Consider the following 19,307-nt stretch of genomic DNA (forward strand, 5'->3'; position numbering starts at 1 on the left):
GATTCGAACCTGCGACCGTAGCGGTCGCTCGGTTCCAGACTGTAGCGCCTAGAACCGCTAGGCCACCTCGGCCGGCCTATCGTGATGAAAGATGCAATCAATCTCTCCGAATAACTCGTCAACAGTGGGATGCAAGAAGGTGCTTAAAACATCAATATAGGTCTGTGCTGTGATAGTTCCACGCAAAAGAACAAGGGGTGCGAGCCTCCTCCATGAAAAACCACAACATCCCACCACAGCCTCCGAATTTTACCGTTGGCACTATACACGCTAGCAGATGATGTTCACCGGTCATTTGCCATACAAACACCCTGCCATCGGGCCGCCACATATTGTACCGTGATTCGTCACTCCACACAACGCTTTTTCCACTGTTGAATCGTCCAATGTTTACGGTCCTTACAGCAAGCAAGGCGTCATATGGCATTTACCGGCGTGGTGAGAGGCTTACGAGCAGCCGCTCCACCGTGAAGTCCAAGTTTCCTCACCTCCCGCCGAACTGTTATTGTACTTGCAGTGAGTCATCATGCAGTTAGGAATTTCCGTGTGATGGTCTGGATAGATGTCTGATTATTACAGATTACGACCCCCATCAACTGTCGGCGGTTTCTGTCAGTCAACAGAAGAGGTCGGCCTGTACGCTTTTGTGTTGTACGTGATCCTTCACGTTTACACTTCACTGTCACATCGGAAACAGCGGACCTAGGGATGTTTCGGAGTGTGGAAATCTCGCGTACAGACGTATGACACGAGTGACATACAATCACCTGACCACCTTCGAAGCCTGTGAATTTCACGGAGCACCCCATTCTGCTCTCCCACGATTTCTAATGACTACTGATATGGAGTACCTGGCAGTAGGTGGCAGCACAATGCACGTAATATGAGAGACGAGTGGTTTTGGAGGTGTCCGGACACATATGATCACATAGTGTATGAAAGCGCCGTGCATTGTGAGAGCTGTCTTTTATACTCAGGTCATTCGTGTGAAAAGTTTCTCGTCGTGATTGGCTGCATGGCTGTAATTAACGGACTTCGAACGCGGAATAGTAGTTGCAGCTAGAGGCATGAGACATTATATTTGGGAAGTCGAATTCAATGTGGCGAGCTCGAAAGTGTCAAGACTGAACCGAGAATACCAAATTTTAGGCATTATCTCTCACCACAGGCAACGCAGTGGTCGCAACCTTCACTTAACGACCAAGAACAACAGCGTTTGCGTAGAGTTGTCAGTATTCTCAGACAAGCTAACCTACGTTAAACGACTGCAGAAATCATTGTGAGACGTACGATGAACTTATCTGATAGGACAGTGGTGGAGAATTTAGCCTTTTGCCAATAACACGACATCGCATGCACCACCTCTCTTGTGACCTTAGACTTCTGGAAAACCGCGACCAGGTCAGATGAGTCCAGATTTCAGTTGCTAGGAACGAACCCCACGAAACCACGGACCCAGGTTGACAGCAAGGCGCTGTGAAAGTTGGGGATGGCTCCACAATGTTACAGGCTGTGTTTGTGTAGAGTGGATTGTGTCCTGCCGTCCAACTGAACCGACCATTGCCTGGAAATGATCTTGTTCGGCTACTTGGAGACCATTTGCCGCCATTCACGGACTTCATGTTCCCAAACTTCAGTGGAATTTTTATGGATGACGATGCCCCATGTCATGGGGCCACAAATGTTCACGATTGGTTTGGTGAACGTTCTGGACAGTTTGAGCGAGTGATTTGCCCATCCATATTGCCCGACATGAAAGGGAAAATATGGGAATTACAATTACGAGCAACTTATATAAGAAGAAACACACCGAAAATGTTGTGGGGAAGGCTAACCAAAGACTGTGTTTTATTGGCAGGACACTTAGAAAATGTAACAGATCTACTAAGGATACTGCGTACACTACGCTTGTCCATCCTCTTTCAGAATACTGCTGAGTGGTGTGGCATCCTTACCAGATAGGATTGAAAGAGTACGTCGAATATATTCAAAGAAGGGCAGCACGTTTTGTATTATCACGAAATATGGGAGAGAGTGTCACTGAAATGATACAGGATTTGGGCAGGACATTATTAACACAAAGGGGTTTTTCTTTGCGACTGAATCTTCTCACGAATTTCCAATCACCAACTTTCTCCTCCGAATGCGAAAATATTTTCTTGACACAGACCTAAATAGGGAGAAACGATCATCACGACAAAACAAGGGAACTGAGAGCTCGTGCAGAGAGATACAGGTGCTGGTTCTTGGCACGTTATACGAGATTGCAACCATAGAGAATTGTGAAGGTCGTTCGATGAACCCTCTGCCAGGCACTTAAATTTGATTTGCAGAGTATCCATGTAAATGTAGATGTGGTTGATACTCCCAAACTGAAGGTCAACAGCTGTACAACTGAAGTATGAAAGCCTCATTATCAGTAGGAAATGATAGCTTAATTTTTACAAACGTTTGGGACACATATTACGCTTTACCATTCACTGAGAGTCACAGAAGCTTTTCAGTTTCCATCAGTATGGTTATCAGCAACTCAGCTGACGTATGACTAACGTAATCAGAATTATTTACTTCATTTATGGAAAAAGTAGCACATTATTTCTTGTACTTCTGTTATTTAAATTACCGCCTCTGTTGCACCATTCTGCCTAGGGTGGGTCCCATTTCATGTGTATCTTTGTGAAATTTGTGTCTTGTGTTCATAGGTCGCAATTTCACTTTTGCCTTAATGGGAACTTCTATCCTTTTGACAACTTTATTTGGATGGTAAAATGTGTGCATGATGAAGTGAAGATGCTATCAATTTCATTTTTAATGTGTAATATATTCCATTTCCCACCCATGAACCGTGGACCTTGCCATTGGCGAGGAGGCTTGCTTGCCTCAGCGATACAGATAGCTGTACTGTAGATGCCACGACAATGGAGGGGTACCTGTTGAGAGGCCAGACAAACGTGTAGTTCCTGAAGATGGACAGCAGCCTTTTCAGTAGTTGCAGGGGCAACAGTCTGGATGATTGACTGACCTGGCCTTGTAACATTAACCACAACGGCCTTGTTGCTGTGAACGGCTGGAAGCAAAGGGAAACTACAGCCGTAATTGTTCCGAGGGCACCGCTTTACTGCATGGTTAAATGATTATGGCGCCCTCTTGGGTAAATATTCTGCAGGTAAAAAAGTCCCCCCTTCGGATCTCTAGACAGGAACTACTTAGGAGGACATAATTATCAGGAGAAAGAAAACTGGCGTTCTGCAGATCGGAGTGTGGAATGTCAGATCCCATCAATCGGGCTGGTAGGTTAGAAAATTTAGAAAGGGAAATGGACAGGTTAAAACTGGATATAGTGGGAATTAGCGACGTTCTTTGGCAGGAGAAACAAAACTTCTGGTAAGGTGAATACAGGGTTATAGAGGTAATGCAGCAGTAGGATTAACGATGATTTAAAAAATAGGAGGGCGGGTAAGCAACTACGAAAAGCATATTGAATTCATTATTGTAGCCAAGATATACACAAAGCCCTCGCAGTGGTTGAGAAGGGAGTGAGACAGGGTTGTAGCCTATCCCAAATGTTATTCAATCTGCATACTGAACAAGTGGTACATTTTCTGCAGTTCATCACACTGCTGACTAGGGCACCCGCCCTGTCAGAGTTGCGGCACCTGCAGGCGCTCTGCCGCTGTGACGCCTGGTGCAGGGAGATGCACAGACGACGGATGGAAGGCAAAAATTGAAAAAGGGAAAATATGCTGCAGCACCCTGCAATGTCACCGTGAAGGTCTATTTCACCCCACACATCGTAATGTGTTGTGGAACTACAGTTTTACAGCTCTGTTGGGACACGTTTTACTAACGGTTTCCTACAATTCGTTGTAAATAAACATAAACCTACTATATTATTTCATATTATGCGCAAACGATATGGTGCAAATATTGGTACTAACGCCGTGCTATGAATACACTAGCTTTCAAACCATCTCTACTGCTGACACATGAGTAAATTTAGTCTGGGATCAGAACTAAGTGGTGTAAATATTGCTATTAATGTCAAATTATAACAGAGGTCGCCAATTAATGCATCGTCTGCACACACAGAAGTAGTCCTAGATTTGAAGTTAAAATGCATTCTAACCATAGAGTTCATATGCCAGTAATATGGATGTGCCACACACGTGTTCTGTTTTCTTGGCACCAGTGTGTATCAGTAGCTCACGCGCACTCTTTGCTTCCAGCGAATCTAAGAGTTCCTAGCTCCGCTGGTAAGCTGTAGGTGCCCGAGCACAGGGTATTTTGGGCAATGAAAGACAATTTTACATGGCCGATGGAGAATTTCGTAGTCAGAGTCACGGATGCTGAGAGGGTCCTATTATTGCTGTGTTTGCGGTTATTGGACTTTGCAGAGTCTTGGATTGTAGGTGACCAATGGAGCTGTGTGATTAATACATCAGGCCTTAGGCAGAAGGAAAATGCTTTGGACTGCCCGATACTGCGATTCTTCTAATTAACTGTGACACTTGATATGTCTCATCAAGTACTGGTTTCACATCGGAGTAATGCATCGCATTCTGGTTCCACCTCTGTCTTTGTTCAGTTAATGTTCTCCTCTATGATTTTGCTGGCGCCTTTACCTGGTCAATTTGTAAAAAGTTTACCAGTTATATATTGCATGCAGTGGTGGAACTTCAGATACATTTCTGTGTGGTCAATTCATGGGCTGTGAGAGTAACTGATCTTCGGTGTTAACTGCAGATTTCGTTAGTTGTGATTGATTTGTGTTAGTATTCCGCGCTTCTCTTACAGACCTATGCTCTGGTTTACAATATGTTTTAGTGTGAGCCAACTGATGGACTGTTCTGAGAAAACTACTCATTTGGCTGCTTGTTATTTATTTTTGTTGTTGTGTACTAATTCCTACTATTCTTGCCAGTGACTTAAGATCTAGTATAAATGTCCATTATTAAATAAAAATACGAATAGTACAGGCCTAAGCCAGGTTTTGTGACCAAGGTCATTACTTGTCTTAAAGAGGAGTCTGGCTAACTTCAAAATTGTACTAATCCACGTAACACTGTTTATCCACCGTCACTCATTCTTTGCTCGTATCGTAATTGAGGTATTTGGATATGTTACGTTTCCTTTAATAGTAACCGTAGGCCAGTGTGTATTAATTGCATAGTGAGCTTATTTACTCTTCCTCGTGAGCCTCCTACAGGTACCAGCGTAGTGTTAACTTTACTCCGTTTGTAACCTGTGGAACGCTGTTGGCTGTTGGGCACTACTCTGCCCAACAAGACTTCTGCTAAGTCGTTCCAGTTAAAGCAATTGGTTACTTAAGTTTATTTTCGTCTTCTTTTTATATACTAGTTTCACACAATAGGTAGAAGTTTATGTCAAATTATATGTATGGTCACATTTGACCGACATATATGAAGTTCCTTTTCATACATGCATTTATTTACAGAGAGAAGTTAAGCAAGAGCGCCTTATCTGATGCCTCCTGACCAGCTAAAACGCACACATCAAGAAAAGCTTTGCATCAACTCGGTTTCGGAGAGTTTCGGAATATGTACAGAATCTGGAATAGAGCTCAACATAAACATCATTTCCTCCCTTTTTATTGCCCATAAAAACCACACACTGCATGTTGAACCACCATAGAGCGAGACGTTCAGAGATGGTGATCCAGATTGCTGTACACACCGGTACCTCTCATCCCCAGTAGCACGTCCTCTTGCATTGATGCGTGCCTGTATTCGTCATTGCACACTACCCACAAGTTCATCAAGGCACTGTTGCTCCAGATTGTCCCACTCCTCAATGGCGATTCGGCGTAGATGCCTCAGAATGGTTCGCTAATATGCTGCCAATATAGTTGCACTATCGATCGGAGGATGGAATTCACGTATCGTGCTGCCATTATGGCCCCTTCCAAGACCACCAGTGGCGTACGTCGGCCCCACATAATACCACCCCAAAAGAGCAGGGAACTTCCATCTTGCTGCACTCGCTGGGCAGTGTATCTAATGCATTCATCCTGACTGGGTCACCTCCAAACACATCTCTGACACTTGTCTGACTGAAGGCATATACGACTGTTATCGGTGAAGAGAACGTGATGCCAGTCCTGAGGGATGCATTCACATATTGTTGGGCCAAACTGTACCGCACTGCATGGTGTCGTGGTTGCAAAGATGGACCTCACCATCGACATCTGGAGTGAAGTTGTGCATCATGCAGCCTATTCCATACAGTTTGAGTTGTAACACGACGTCCTGTGGCTGCACGAAAAGCATTATGCAACATGGTGGCGTTGCTGTAAGGGTTACTCCGAGCCATAATCCGTAGGAAGCGTTCATCCACTGCAATACTAGCCCTTGGGCAGCCTGAGCGAGGGATGTCATCGACAGTTCCTCTCTCTCTTTATATCCTCCATGTCTGAACAACATCACTTTCATTCACTCTGAGACGCATGGACACTTCCCTTCTTGAGAGCCCTTCGTGACACAAAGAAAAATTGCGAACGCAATCAGACCGCAGTACTGACCGTCTAGGCAGGGTTGAACTACAGACAACACTAGCCATGTACCTCCTTCTTGGTGGAATGACTGGAACTGATCAGCTGTTGGACTCCGTCCGTCTAATAGGCGCTGCTCATACATGGTTGTTTATATCTTTGGGCGGGTATAGTCAACTCTGAACAGTAATATAGACTGTGTCTGTGATACAGTAGCCAAAGTCAACATCTGTCTTCAGGAGTTCTGGAAACTGGGGTGATGCAAAACTGTTTTTCGTGTATGTAATTGGCTTAGAATAACATGTAAACATAATCTTAAATTACTCTAGATGGGATACAGCTCTGAGCATTGTTTGATATATTGTTACATTGTCTCTTAAGGTCAGATTAATAATATTTTACCTTTTATTTCTTACGGTTTGCACTTTGTGCAGCATACTACATGGAAGAACCAATCAGTAATTGTTTTACCAAAGATGATTTATTTTCATGATGTGGACTCCTTCAATGAAAATTTCTGTGGGTGTATGCCTTATCATGAATTTTGGAAATTGTTGCATTGTGAACACATTTTCATCTCCGCAAGACATGGATATAATTAGTGAGTGTGTGTTTCTCTTGTAAATGCTTGTCTTGGCAAATAAGAAAATTCTTGATGTTTTTAAGAAGTGCTGTAATATCTTTATGGTATTGTAAGAGGAATGGTTTGTTTTGAGTAATCATTGTTATTTTTTCGACAGCAGCTGTGATACTGTATTACAGTATGCTGAGGCACAAACTAAGCCTCTGGGGTTTCCTTGGGGATGACTGATGTTCCTGCTCAATACAACGTGCTCTTTTTCTGTTCAGACGACTGTCTTTGGACTTTCATCATAACTGTTTACTTAAAGTCATACTTGGCCGACCTGCACTGGCAGTGTTTACAAACTGCACAGTTGGCTCAATAAATGAATTGTTCTTGATTAAATTAAAGATTTATTGTTACTGTGGTCCAACAACTTACCGCAACAGTACAGCGCCTTACTGCCACACTGGAGGTGGTGTTATTTGTAATAGCATATTCTTACCAATTACTTTACAATAATGAATTTAGTTAAAAACATGTTTATTATTAATGATATACGTTTCGATTATTGTTGAGTTTTCATGGAAGGAAACTCGCTTCTTGCTACACACATTAGTTTATATGAATCTCACATTGTCGCTACTGTTGTGATTTTGGTAGACTAGCGTTGTTTTTACTTCAGAGGTGTGTATTGTACTGCTAGTCTCGTCTTATCCTGTCTATCCAGTGTTGGTGGTTGAACTGCCTGGCGCGGTCCACTGGGGTTTTCCCCTTGTGATTCCTGGCCCCGCTGTCAGCCCCTGCATCGAGTAGTGCAATCGCCTCCTCTGTGCGGCCATGCTCGGCCGCGAAGTGCAGCGGCGTGTCCCCGTCCACATTCCTGGCATTGGGGTCTGCAGAGGCCGCCGCCAGCAACCGCACCACGGCCGGCCGGCCGCCCATGCAGCCCACTGGAGCGGCGTGTTCTGGACCCAGTTCCCGGCGCCCACCTCCGCGCCAGCCCCCACCAGACAGCTCGCCGCTTCCACGTGACCCTCCCAGGCTGCCCAGTGCAGCGCAGTGTTCTTGTTCCCATCCGTCGCACCCACATCAGCCCCAGCTGCCAGCAGCATTTGCAGCTCTTGCACTGTCCCATCGTTAGCTGCCTTGATCAGCCTCTTGCGTTTCTCCGCTGCAGAGAGGGCCCTACACAAAACACAGAAACTCTCATACTTTCCTTCAGACACACACTTCTGATGAAGAAGCGTATCGGAGTGGTACAACTGTAACCAATTCTAAAACTCATCTCTCTGACAACTGATAAATCTCCCATCTGTGATACAAAACACTGAGAAAGTTGTTTTATACTAACGTACAGATGCACAGTTACGTCATCCTCTCAAATTCTTCATGCACTCTCCACAAAAAATTCCTACACTCCAACTCTCAAGATACAAAGTTATCACATTTTGTCACTTTAATTCGTGATCGTTAGATTTTTGACCTTAGAATTCAGTCCTTATAGAAGTTGTTGCCTTCCACTTCGTTCAGCCATTACTACGTCTCTGTGTGCAGCAGTCCTCTCTGACACTAGCAAATGTGACAAATAATGCTAATGACGTCTCCTGCTATTTAAAGAGAAGTTTCTGTTATTACAGGAACAAAAGTAAACCCAATTATCAACAAGTTTCTTGACACAAACTCGTCAAACAGAGAAAGCTACTGTTAACCAGGAAACCATTTAGTAGTTACGTTTCGGATACAGCAATAATACCAAACTGGACTCCTCTACCACTACACACAATCACACTCATTGACAGATGCACATACACACAGGAACTAACACAAACAAACAAACAAACAAACACACACACACACACACACACACACAGAAACATACACATAGAGAGAGAAAGAGAGAGAGAGACAAAGACAGAGAGAGAGAGAAAGAGAGAGAGAAACTTTCGTCTTATATTCCTCTGGCTGTGATGCGCCTTAAGGCGACAGCGAGATCATGAGAGTAAATTAAAGTTTAATGAACTTGTCTCGATATGACAACCGTTGGAAAGTAAATCTTGTTTCCTGGAAAGTGCTGAAGTATGTAATTTACATGCGACAATCTCGCTAGGACGGGTCTAAACGAAAATACCTACATGCTGATACAACGCACTGTGCAGCATGTGCTCAGGGGAAGAATTTAGTAACATTTTTTGAAACTAAAGTCAATTATGAAGTAATTATTTCCATTATTCTGGTAAATGACGTATTAAAATAATGAATCCAATATCCGCTGATCGATAAAATACATAATTCCTTATTCTAGAAATATTTTGGGCAGACAGATTTGCAAACGTTGCTGATTCTATTGAAAATCATACAGTTGACATACTCAAAACTCATTTTATAGTTCTGATAACTGCATCAGATAATAATGGATGTTTTCTATATAGAGAGAAACAGACGTGAATCCTGAATGACTGTACAGGAACGAACAGCTCTGAAGCCCTTTTGACTCCCAAAGTGCTTAACTTGGTGTGGTCCTGGTGAAGGCAGTGTATTTATGTTTGCCTCGCACACATGTTTGAATGTGTGTGTGTGTGTTTTGTGTGTGTGTGTGTGTGTGTGTGTGTGTGTGTGTGTGTGTGTGTGTGTGTAGTCTGGTGAAGGTGTACCCACGGTGTGATACTGAATGTTTGAAGTAGTGCTACTTAGTTTTTAAATGCACAAATCACTGACAGACGTCAAAGTCACATCTCCAGATTCAAAAAACTCCTACAGATGAGAGCCAGACTGAGCTGTTTGGGCAATTTAATACGGAGCTGTGGAAGCTGCTTCACAAACAGGCGTTAATCTATCATTACTGGTACTTTAATGGTAATCATTTATAACCTGACCAGAATCAGTGACGATTTAAGACACTTAATCTACTACGGTTTCTCATTACTACTGAATATGTTACGGAATCCCCACTTTAATTACAGCTCGTTGCCTCATGAGTACACCCAGTGCATGATCCCCTCTCCTCCAATCCAACAGATTTTCTGGGTGGACAAGATGCTGTAATTCTATATTCTGTTAGATCAGTCGTATGTGGGCTTCTGTGCCACAAAGTTTTTCGCTGTTAAAAAATGATCCACTACTCTGTACTCTAAATCTGTTGCTGAAGCAGCCACACACAACTTCTACAGAGCGATGAGTCTTTGCCTTTCATATGTGTGGTTATTGGGGCTGGTAGTGGTACCACGCCGCATGGGCGTGCCTCAGCTATGAACCGATGATAGCCACCTATACTCGAGTGATCTCTGATGGGGTGTGGTGTAGCAGTCAATTTGTTGAGTGGTGTTTCTAGCACTGATGTACAATGGATATGGTGGAGACCTGCCAACCATGCCCAAAATTGCATGCATGAAACTGAAAACTACACGTCATAAGCTTTCTTAGCATTTTCTCTCATATTTTTGACAAATATTACATACATATAAACTTTGTTAGTAATAATGAGTCACTCCCAATTCTTTCAGTATTTAGCAGCGGTCCTTCCACTGTCCAAAAAATTTCCTAACAGAACACAGCCAGTGGTGTGTCACTTTCTATGTAATGACAGCATCTTCAAGACTGCCTTTAGTGTCACAATGCTACAGTACATGCAGATGTAGGATCTCAAACCATGGGACTGACTGTTCTCCCATAAATTAAAAGTTTGCTCTCTGCATATGGATTACTGTACGTAGAATACTAACAGGAAATGGGGTAACTTATGATTCACTCTGAAATGTAAGAATGACTTTATAAAATATTTGTTATACTTAACGGACTTTTTGCCGAATGATTCTCAAAACAGTGGTTTTCATTTATAATTTTGGCACACAATTTTTCCTCTCTAGTGATGAAAAATAATGTTTCACCTCATGAAAGTAGCAGGAACACAAACCTACTATAAAAATATAATTCAGTTATAGTAAATAGTTTTGAGAGGCACCCGGCTGGTGCGCCCGAGCGGTTCTAGGCGCTACAGTCTGGAACCGCGCGACCACTACTGTCGCAGGTTCGAATCCTGCCACGGGCATGGATATGTGTGATGTCCTTAGGTTAGATTGGTTTAAGTAGTTCTAAGTTATAGGGGACTGATGACCTTTGAAGTTAAGTCCCATAGTGCTCCAAGCCACTTGAACCATTTGAGAGACAGTATGTGCCATAAGCAATAATTGAAGTGAAATTAATCTAATGCACTAAGAAAGAAGAAGCCAATCACACTGAAAACAATGAACATGCACTGAAGTGAAATGATATCCTGGAAAACCACTCAGAAAAGGTGAACTTGCAAAGTAATGTAATGAACATTAGTGACAGTTTAAATTTTGTTTCACATCACGACCGCAAGTTAGATTTCCTTCTTAGCATGAACAGACACTTTAACAGATTTTTTAATCTTTCACTTTGAGAGACAGTTAATAGGATTTCTTTTCTTTAAAACAGTGATTTAGTGCATTAGTGATCAGTATATTTCGGTTTAGGAATGCACTTGAATTTATCTGTGACGGGAACATTATCACAAATTACCTCCTACCTGCTGGCTCTGAGTTTTGTGGTCAGCAAGGGATTATTTAGATTATTCCCTGAAAAAAAAACTGTGTTCAACTAATACTCAGAAACAGAATCTAGCTTGTGATTTATTAGATCTACATTGATCGAAGTGTATCTGCTAGATGCTTCATATGGAATGAGAATGCATTTGGACATAGCAATAATTTCTTGTCTTTCGTGACGTTCAGTTCCATGGCTTGAGATCCAACATTTGCATGTCCTGTAGCATTGTGACACTAAAGATGGTCTTGAAGGTGCTGTCATTACACATGAAGGAATACACCACTGCCTTTGTTCTGTTTGGAAATGTTGTGGACAGTAGAAATACTACTGCTAAATACTTTTACCAATGGTATAAGTCTTCATGAAAGTTACCACTTGTATCTTATAAGTAATTTTTGTGTCACAGACGTCTACCCTTTCAAGCACTGACATACGGTTATGTTCCTAACTAACTCAAAGCGTATTGTGGGAAAATACATAAGATCCGCAAGCATCCTCTCGTCTGTTACATTTATGGAGATGATATTTAGGCTAGTTTTATGAGCTGGAACTGTTTCGTAGTCAATTACTGGTCTTGCTGTTCAAACGTGTGCAGTTTTCTGCAAATTTTAGTTCCTGATGAACTGCAAACTGATTTATGAGCATTTTCCTTACATATCTTCTTCATCTTGGAAACCTGAAGTCCTTGTCATATTACGAGATGTGATTTAAAATCAGTAGCATGTGATGTTGCTGGCAGCAGACATCCCATACTAATCTGGGTATAGTGGTGTCATAAGATGCTGACTAACGATGACTGTGGATGCCTCGTTAATTATAACACTGTATATCATGTTACTCACTCATCTGTTAAATCGCATTTTGCTCACAGTCATATTAAAAATTGTTTTTCACTCAGTCATATGCATTGTCAAACCCAACTATCATTTTCGCTGGATGTGATTTACAAGCTGAGGTCTGATATAAAATATATATGTACATTCTGGCAATAGATCTGACATGTTCCTAGCTATAGTACTACGAAAACTGCATTGAGCTCGATTCTTTATGAGAAGCAGTTTTAGTTGGTTGGTTGGTGTGCGGAGTAAAGGGATCAAACTACGCTGTCATCTGTCCCTTTCCCAACATTCAAACAGCTCTCGGGTTAAAAACATTACCAAAACGATTTCGGGGAAGTAAAAGGAGAAAGACTGACTCGAAACTACACTGAAGAAGAAAACAAAAAAGGCTAACAAAAGGGGAAAACGTAAACTAAAGGAAAAAACAGTGGATGGTATCAGAATAACATAGCAGATGGCCAGGACTGGGTGATCACGACAGAAATAAAGGATGAGCGAGCCACTCTGCAACACACTAAAACCTCCAGCCTTAAAGACAAGGCTAGACGAACTTGGACAGGGAAAATACGAACACCAAGGCTAAAAAACAGCAAAGAAAGAGTGAAGAAGAGTTAAAATAAAGGTAGATTGTGTGATAAAAATTCCCCTCACAAATAAAACGTAAAACGATGTCAACCGTTAAGACATTGACTCCCAACACCGTTAACAGTGTGATGGGAAGGTTAAAAGTCCACTGCAGAGCAACTAAACTAGGGCAGTCCAGTGAGATGAGGACGACAGTCAAGTGGGACCTACAGCAACACTGAGGTACGTCCTAGCGACGGAGGAGGTGTCTATGAGTCAGCCAGGTGCGGCCGATGTGGGGTTAGCAAAGGACAACAGACTCCCTGCGAGTAGCTTGCATGGATGATTATCACAGATTCGTATTCTCCTTGACAACACATAGTTTATTTGGTGTACTGACCGTGTGTCATTCAGCATCCCAGATCCTGAAAACTTAACAGCATAAGACCAACTGGAGATCAGTCTCCAGTGGGAAGATCTCCAGAGTTGGTTTACTGGTAGCATGTTTGGTCAACCTGACAGTAAGTTCACTGCCCAGGATCCCAGCATGTCCTGGGGTCCTATTGTAGGTCACTGAATGTCCGCTGTCGCCGAGGGCACAAAGAGACTGCTGGATAGTTAACAGCAAAGGGTGGTGAGGGAAGCACTGATTGAGAGCTTGTATGCTACTTAAAGAGTCACTAGAGATGACGAAGGACTCACCTGCGCAGGAATGGATATGCTGAAGAGTGCAAGAGATAGCTACCAACTGTGCAGTGAAAACACTGAAGCAATCCAACTAGGAGCTCTGTTCAGCATGTCCAACGTGAGCACAAGCGAAGCCAACAAGAGCCATTGAGCCATCTGTGTAGACTGTTTCTGAGTCCTGGAACTCACCAAGAATAGAGAAAAACTGCCATGGAGGCCACAGGTGGAACTGAGCCTTTTGGGCTTTGCGATAGGTCCAGAAGAACCAGTGGCTGTGGTATGGACCACGAAGTGAACACATAGAAAAGTGATAGAAGGAAAGTGTCGAGATCAGTAAGAAGCAAACACAAACTGCAATTGGCATCCCCAATCTGCGCTGCTGTTGTCAGGGATGAGTAGCCATATTAGGGAAAGGAGATCATAATTTGAATGGTAAGCCGAATAATGAATATGGGCAGTATAGTTCGCAAGCAACTGCTGTCACCTAATTCGCAATGGAGGAACACCAGCCTTTATTAGGACGCTGGTTTAGGAAGCTCCTGTCGCACAGTGGTGTATAGAGTCCAGCAGTTGGAATGCTGAGGGCAAAGCAGAACCACACACCAGGCATCCATAGGAAAGAAGGGACTGCAAAGTGCTTTGCACAGCTGCAGCAGTGTAGGGCGATCAGCACCCAATTCGTTGAGGTGCAGGCATTGAATAACATTAACATGCTGCCAGCACATTTTCTTAAGCTGACGAAGATGGGGAAGCCAAGTTAAAAAAAGTATCAAAGACCAGTCCCAAAAAGCAGAACGTCTCCACTACATTAAGTAGTTGGTCATCAAGGTAAAGTTCCAGATGGATATGGCAGTACAACAAAAACAGAAGGGCATGACACAAGTCTTGGTAGCTGAAAACTGAAACCTGTGAGTGAGGACCCACTGCTGCACCTTTGAAAGGTCGACTTCCAGCAGTCGACATTCAGCCACCAACAGAAGAGGAGCAAAGGGAAATACAAAAATCATCAGCATATAGGTGGGGAGATATTGAGGACCATTAACGATGATTAAAAAGATTGGAACGCTCAGGACAGAGCCATTTGGGACTCCATTCTCTTGGATGTGAGGCGAACAGTGTGAGGCACCAGCTCGAGCTCTGAAATGCGTAGCGACAAAAAGTTACATATAAAAATCGGGAGCGGGCCCCAAAGACACCACTTGTGCAGAGTAGAGAGGATGTGGTGTCGCCAAGTGATATTGTAGGCTTTAGTCAGGTAAAAAAAGGCGGAAAAGACCATTCGGATGGCAGTCTCACGGTAGAGTAAGTTGTCAGTGGTGGAGCGACCTCGCCGAAAACCGCCCTGGTAGGGAGCCAGAAGACGCTGAGACTTGAGGAGCCAACACAACGGCCAGCTCACCATACATTCAAGCAGCTTGCACAGAACGTTGGTGAGGCTGATAGGACGATAACAGCCCAAATCTAGCAGGTTCTTACCAGGCTTTAGCACTGGGATGATCATACTTAACTGGCACTGCGATGGGGACTCGCCATTCAGATTCAGTTGATAATGGCAAGGAAGTGGCGCTGATAATCCACTCACAGACATTTAAGCTTTTGGGAATGGATGTAGTCTGCCCCAGGGGTTGAGTCAGGAGAATCGGCAAGGGCCCTGAGCAATTCCCACTCACTGAAGGGAGCACTATATGTCTCGGATTGGTGTGGAGCGAGAGATAGGAATTGTCGTTTCACCACGATTTAATTGTCAGATGCAGAGATGCGAAGATAATGATCCACAAGACATTCTGCAATTACATGTGGATCGGCATATACAGCTCCATCTGTCGAAATTCCATGTATACCTGAAGGTGTCTCATATCCGTAAAGGCATCTGAGCTTGGTCCAGACCTGGGAAGGAGAGGTTTTTGTGCCAGTGGTGGAGATGTATCGTTCCCAATAGTCCCATCATTCAATGAGCTGACAGACCTGGACACAATGCATTTTGAGGGCAATGAGGTGGTCTAGAAATCAATGGCGCTTATGATGTTGAAGGGCCCACCTACAGTCTCTAATGGCCACAGCGATTTTGAGTGACCACCAAGGCACTGACTACCACTGGGACAACCTGAGGAACAAGGGATTCAAGATTCAGCTTGGGCAACAATGGTAGTAATGGTGGTCCCATGCAAAGGAGATTCAACAGTTGTAGTGCCCTTGAAAGCATCCCATTCAGCCTTGGTAAGAGCCCATATGGGCAAGTGTCCAGGCGATGCTGGGGTAGGGACAGAAAGAGTGGAAAGTGGTCCCTACCACACAAGTTGCCATGAGATCTCCAGTGGATATAAATGAGCAGACCAGGACAGCAAACCAAGGGATCAATGGCTCAGTATGTGTCAGATGCCACACTAAAGTGAATGGGCGCACCTCTAGTGAGGAGACAAAAGCCGAGGTGAATTAGTAGATCCTCGACAGTCTTACCACACCAGCAATCTTGGTTCCACCCCAAACAAGGTTGTTGTTGTTGTGGTCTTCAGTCCTGAGACTGGTTTGATGCAACTCTCCATGCTACTCTATCCTGTGCAAGCTTCTTCATCTCCCAGTACCTACTGCAACCTACATCCTTCTGAATCTGTTTAGTGTATTCATCTCTTGGTCTCCCTCTACGATTTTTACCCTCCACGCTGCCTTCCAATGCTAAATTTGTGATCCCTTGATGCCTCAAAACATGTCCTACCAACCGATCCCTTCTTCTAGTCAAGTTGTGCCACAAACTTCTCTTCTCCCCAATCCTATTCAATACCTCCTCATTAGTTACGTGATCTACCCACCTTCTCTTCAGCATTCTTCTGTAGCACCACATTTCGAAATCTTCTATTCTCCTCTTGTCCCAACTAGTTATCGTCCATGTTTCACTTCCATACATGGCTACACTCCATACAAATACTTTCAGAAACGACTTCCTGACACTTATATCAATTCTCGATGTTAACAAATTTCTCTTCATCAGAAACGATTTCCTTGCCATTGCCAGTCTACATTTGATATCCTCTCTACTTCGACCATCATCAGTTATTTTACTCCCTAAATAGCAAAACTCCTTTACTACTTTAAGTGGCTCATTTCCTAATCTAATTCCCTCAGCCTCACCCGATTTAATTTGACTACATTCCATTATCATCGTTTTGCTTTTCTTGATGTTCATCTTATATCCTCCTTTCAAGACACTGTCCATTCCGTTCAACTGCATTTCCAAGTCCTTTGCTGTCTCTGACAGAATTATAATGTCATCGGCGTACCTCAAAGTTTTTACTTCTTCTCCATGAATTTTAATACCTACACCGAATTTTTCTTTTGTTTCCTTTACTGCTTGCTCAATATACAGATTGAATAACATCGGGGAGAGGCTATAACCCTGTCTCACTCCTTTCCTAACCACTACTTCCCTTTCATGCCCCTCTACTCTTATAACTGCCATCTGGTTTCTGTATAAATTGTAAATAGCCTTTCGCTCCCTGTATTTTACCCCTGCCATCTTCAGAATTTGAAAGAGAGTATTCCAGTTAACATTGTCAAAAGCTTTCTCTAAGTCTACAAATGCTAGAAACGTAGGTTTGCCTTTTCTTAATCTTTTCTTCTAAGATGAGTCGTAAGGTTAGTATTCTCTCACGTGTTCCAACATTTCTACGGAATCCAAACTGATATTCGCCGAGGTCGGCCTCTACCTGTTTTTCCATTCGTCTGTAAAGAATTCGCGTTAATATTTTGCAGCTGTGACTTATTTAACTGATAGTTCAGTAATTTTCACATCTGTCAACACCTGCTTTCTTTGGGATTGGAATTATTATATTCTTCTTGAAGTCTGAGGGTATTTCGCCTGTCTCATACATCTTGCTCACCAGATGGTAGAGTTCTGTCATGACTGGCTCGCCCAAGGCCATCAGTAGTTCTAATGGAATGTTATCTACTCCCGGGGCCTTGTTTCGACTCAGGTCTTTCAGTGCTCTGTCAAACTCTTCACGCAGTATCTTATCTCCCATTTCGTCTTCATCTACATCCTGTTCCATTTCCATAATATTGTCCTCAAGTACATCGCCCTTGTATAAACCCTCTATATACTCCTTCCACCTTTCTGCCTTCCCTTCTTTGCTTAGAACTGGGTTGCCACCTGAGCTCTTGATATTAATACAAGTGGCTCTCTTATCTCCAAAGGTCTCTTTAATTTTCCTGTAGGCAGTATCTGTCTTACCCCTAGTGAGACAGGCCTCTACATCCTTACATTTGTCCTCTAGCCATCCCTGCTTAGCCATTTTGCACTTCCTGTCGATCTCATTTTTGATACGTTTGTATTCCTTTTTGCCTGCTTCATTTACTGCATTTTTATATTTTCTCCTTTCATCAATTAAATTCAAAATCTCTTCTGTTACCCAAGGATTTCTACTAGCCCACGTCTTTTTACCTACTTGGTCGTCTGCTGCCTTCACTACTTCATCCCTCAGAGCTACCCATTCTTCTTCTACTGTATTTCTTTCCCCCATTCCTGTCAATTGTTCCCTTATGCTCTCCCTAAAACTCTCTACAACCTCTGGTTCTTTCAGTTTATCCAGGTCCCATCTCCTTAAATTCCCACCTTTTTGCAGTTTCTTCAGTGTCAATCTGCAGTTCATAACCAATAGGTTGTGGTCAGAATCCACATCTTCTCCTGGAAATGTCTTACAATTTAAAACCTGGTTCCTAAATCTCTGTCTTACTATTATATAATCTATCTGATACCTTTTAGTATCTCCAGGATTCTTCCAGGTATACAACCGTCTTTCGTGAATCTTGAACCAAGAGTTAGCTATGATTAAGTTGTGCTCTGTGCAAAATTCTACAAGGCAGCTTCCTCTTTCATTTCTTCCCCCCAATCCATATTCACCTACTATGTTTCCTTCTCTCCCTTTTCCTACTGACGAGTTCCAGTCACCCATGACTATTAAATTTTCGTCTCCCTTCACTACTTGAATAATTTCTTTTATCTCGTCATACATTTCATCAATTTCTTCACCATCTGCAGAGCTAGTTGGCATACAAACTTGTACTACTGTAGTAGGCATGGTCTTTGTGTCTATCTTGGCCACAATATTGCGTTCACTATGCTGTTTGTAGTAGCTAACCCGCACTCCTATTTTTTTATTCATTACTAAACCTACTCCTGTACCGAGCGAGGTGGCGCAGTGGTTAGCACACTGGACTCGCATTCGGGAGGACGACGGTTCAATCCCGTCTCCAGCCATCCTGATTTAGGTTTTCCGTGATTTCCCTAAATCGTTTCAGGCAAATGCCAGGATGGTTCCTTTGAAAGGGCACGGCCGATTTCCTTCCCAATCGTTCCCTAACCCGAGCTTGCGCTCCGTCTCTCATGACCTCGTTGTCGACGAGACGTTAAACACTAACCACCACCACCACCTACTCCTGCATTACCTCTATTTTATTTTGTACTTATAACCCTGTAATCACCTGACCAAAAGTCTTGTTCCTCCTGCCACCGAACTTCACTAATTCCCACTATATCTAACTTTAACTTATCCATTTCCCTTTTTAAATTTTCTAATCTACCTGA

The 19,307-nt window shown here is 43.1% G+C and overlaps 1 protein-coding gene across 1 annotated transcript in view; it reads right to left on the reverse strand.

Moving 5' to 3' along the window:
* Positions 1–7,596: 7,596 nt before the first annotated feature.
* Positions 7,597–19,307, reverse strand: part of LOC126108752 (uncharacterized) — a 46,089-nt gene continuing 34,378 nt past the window's right edge. The window contains exon 5 of the mRNA XM_049914095.1: positions 7,597–8,258. Within this exon, the coding sequence (XP_049770052.1) occupies positions 7,793–8,258 (466 nt within the window). The 3' untranslated portion in view covers positions 7,597–7,792. The remainder of the gene's footprint in view (positions 8,259–19,307) is intronic.

Source organism: Schistocerca cancellata, chromosome 11 (assembly GCF_023864275.1).
Source record: "Schistocerca cancellata isolate TAMUIC-IGC-003103 chromosome 11, iqSchCanc2.1, whole genome shotgun sequence".
NCBI lineage: Eukaryota > Metazoa > Arthropoda > Insecta > Orthoptera > Acrididae > Schistocerca > Schistocerca cancellata.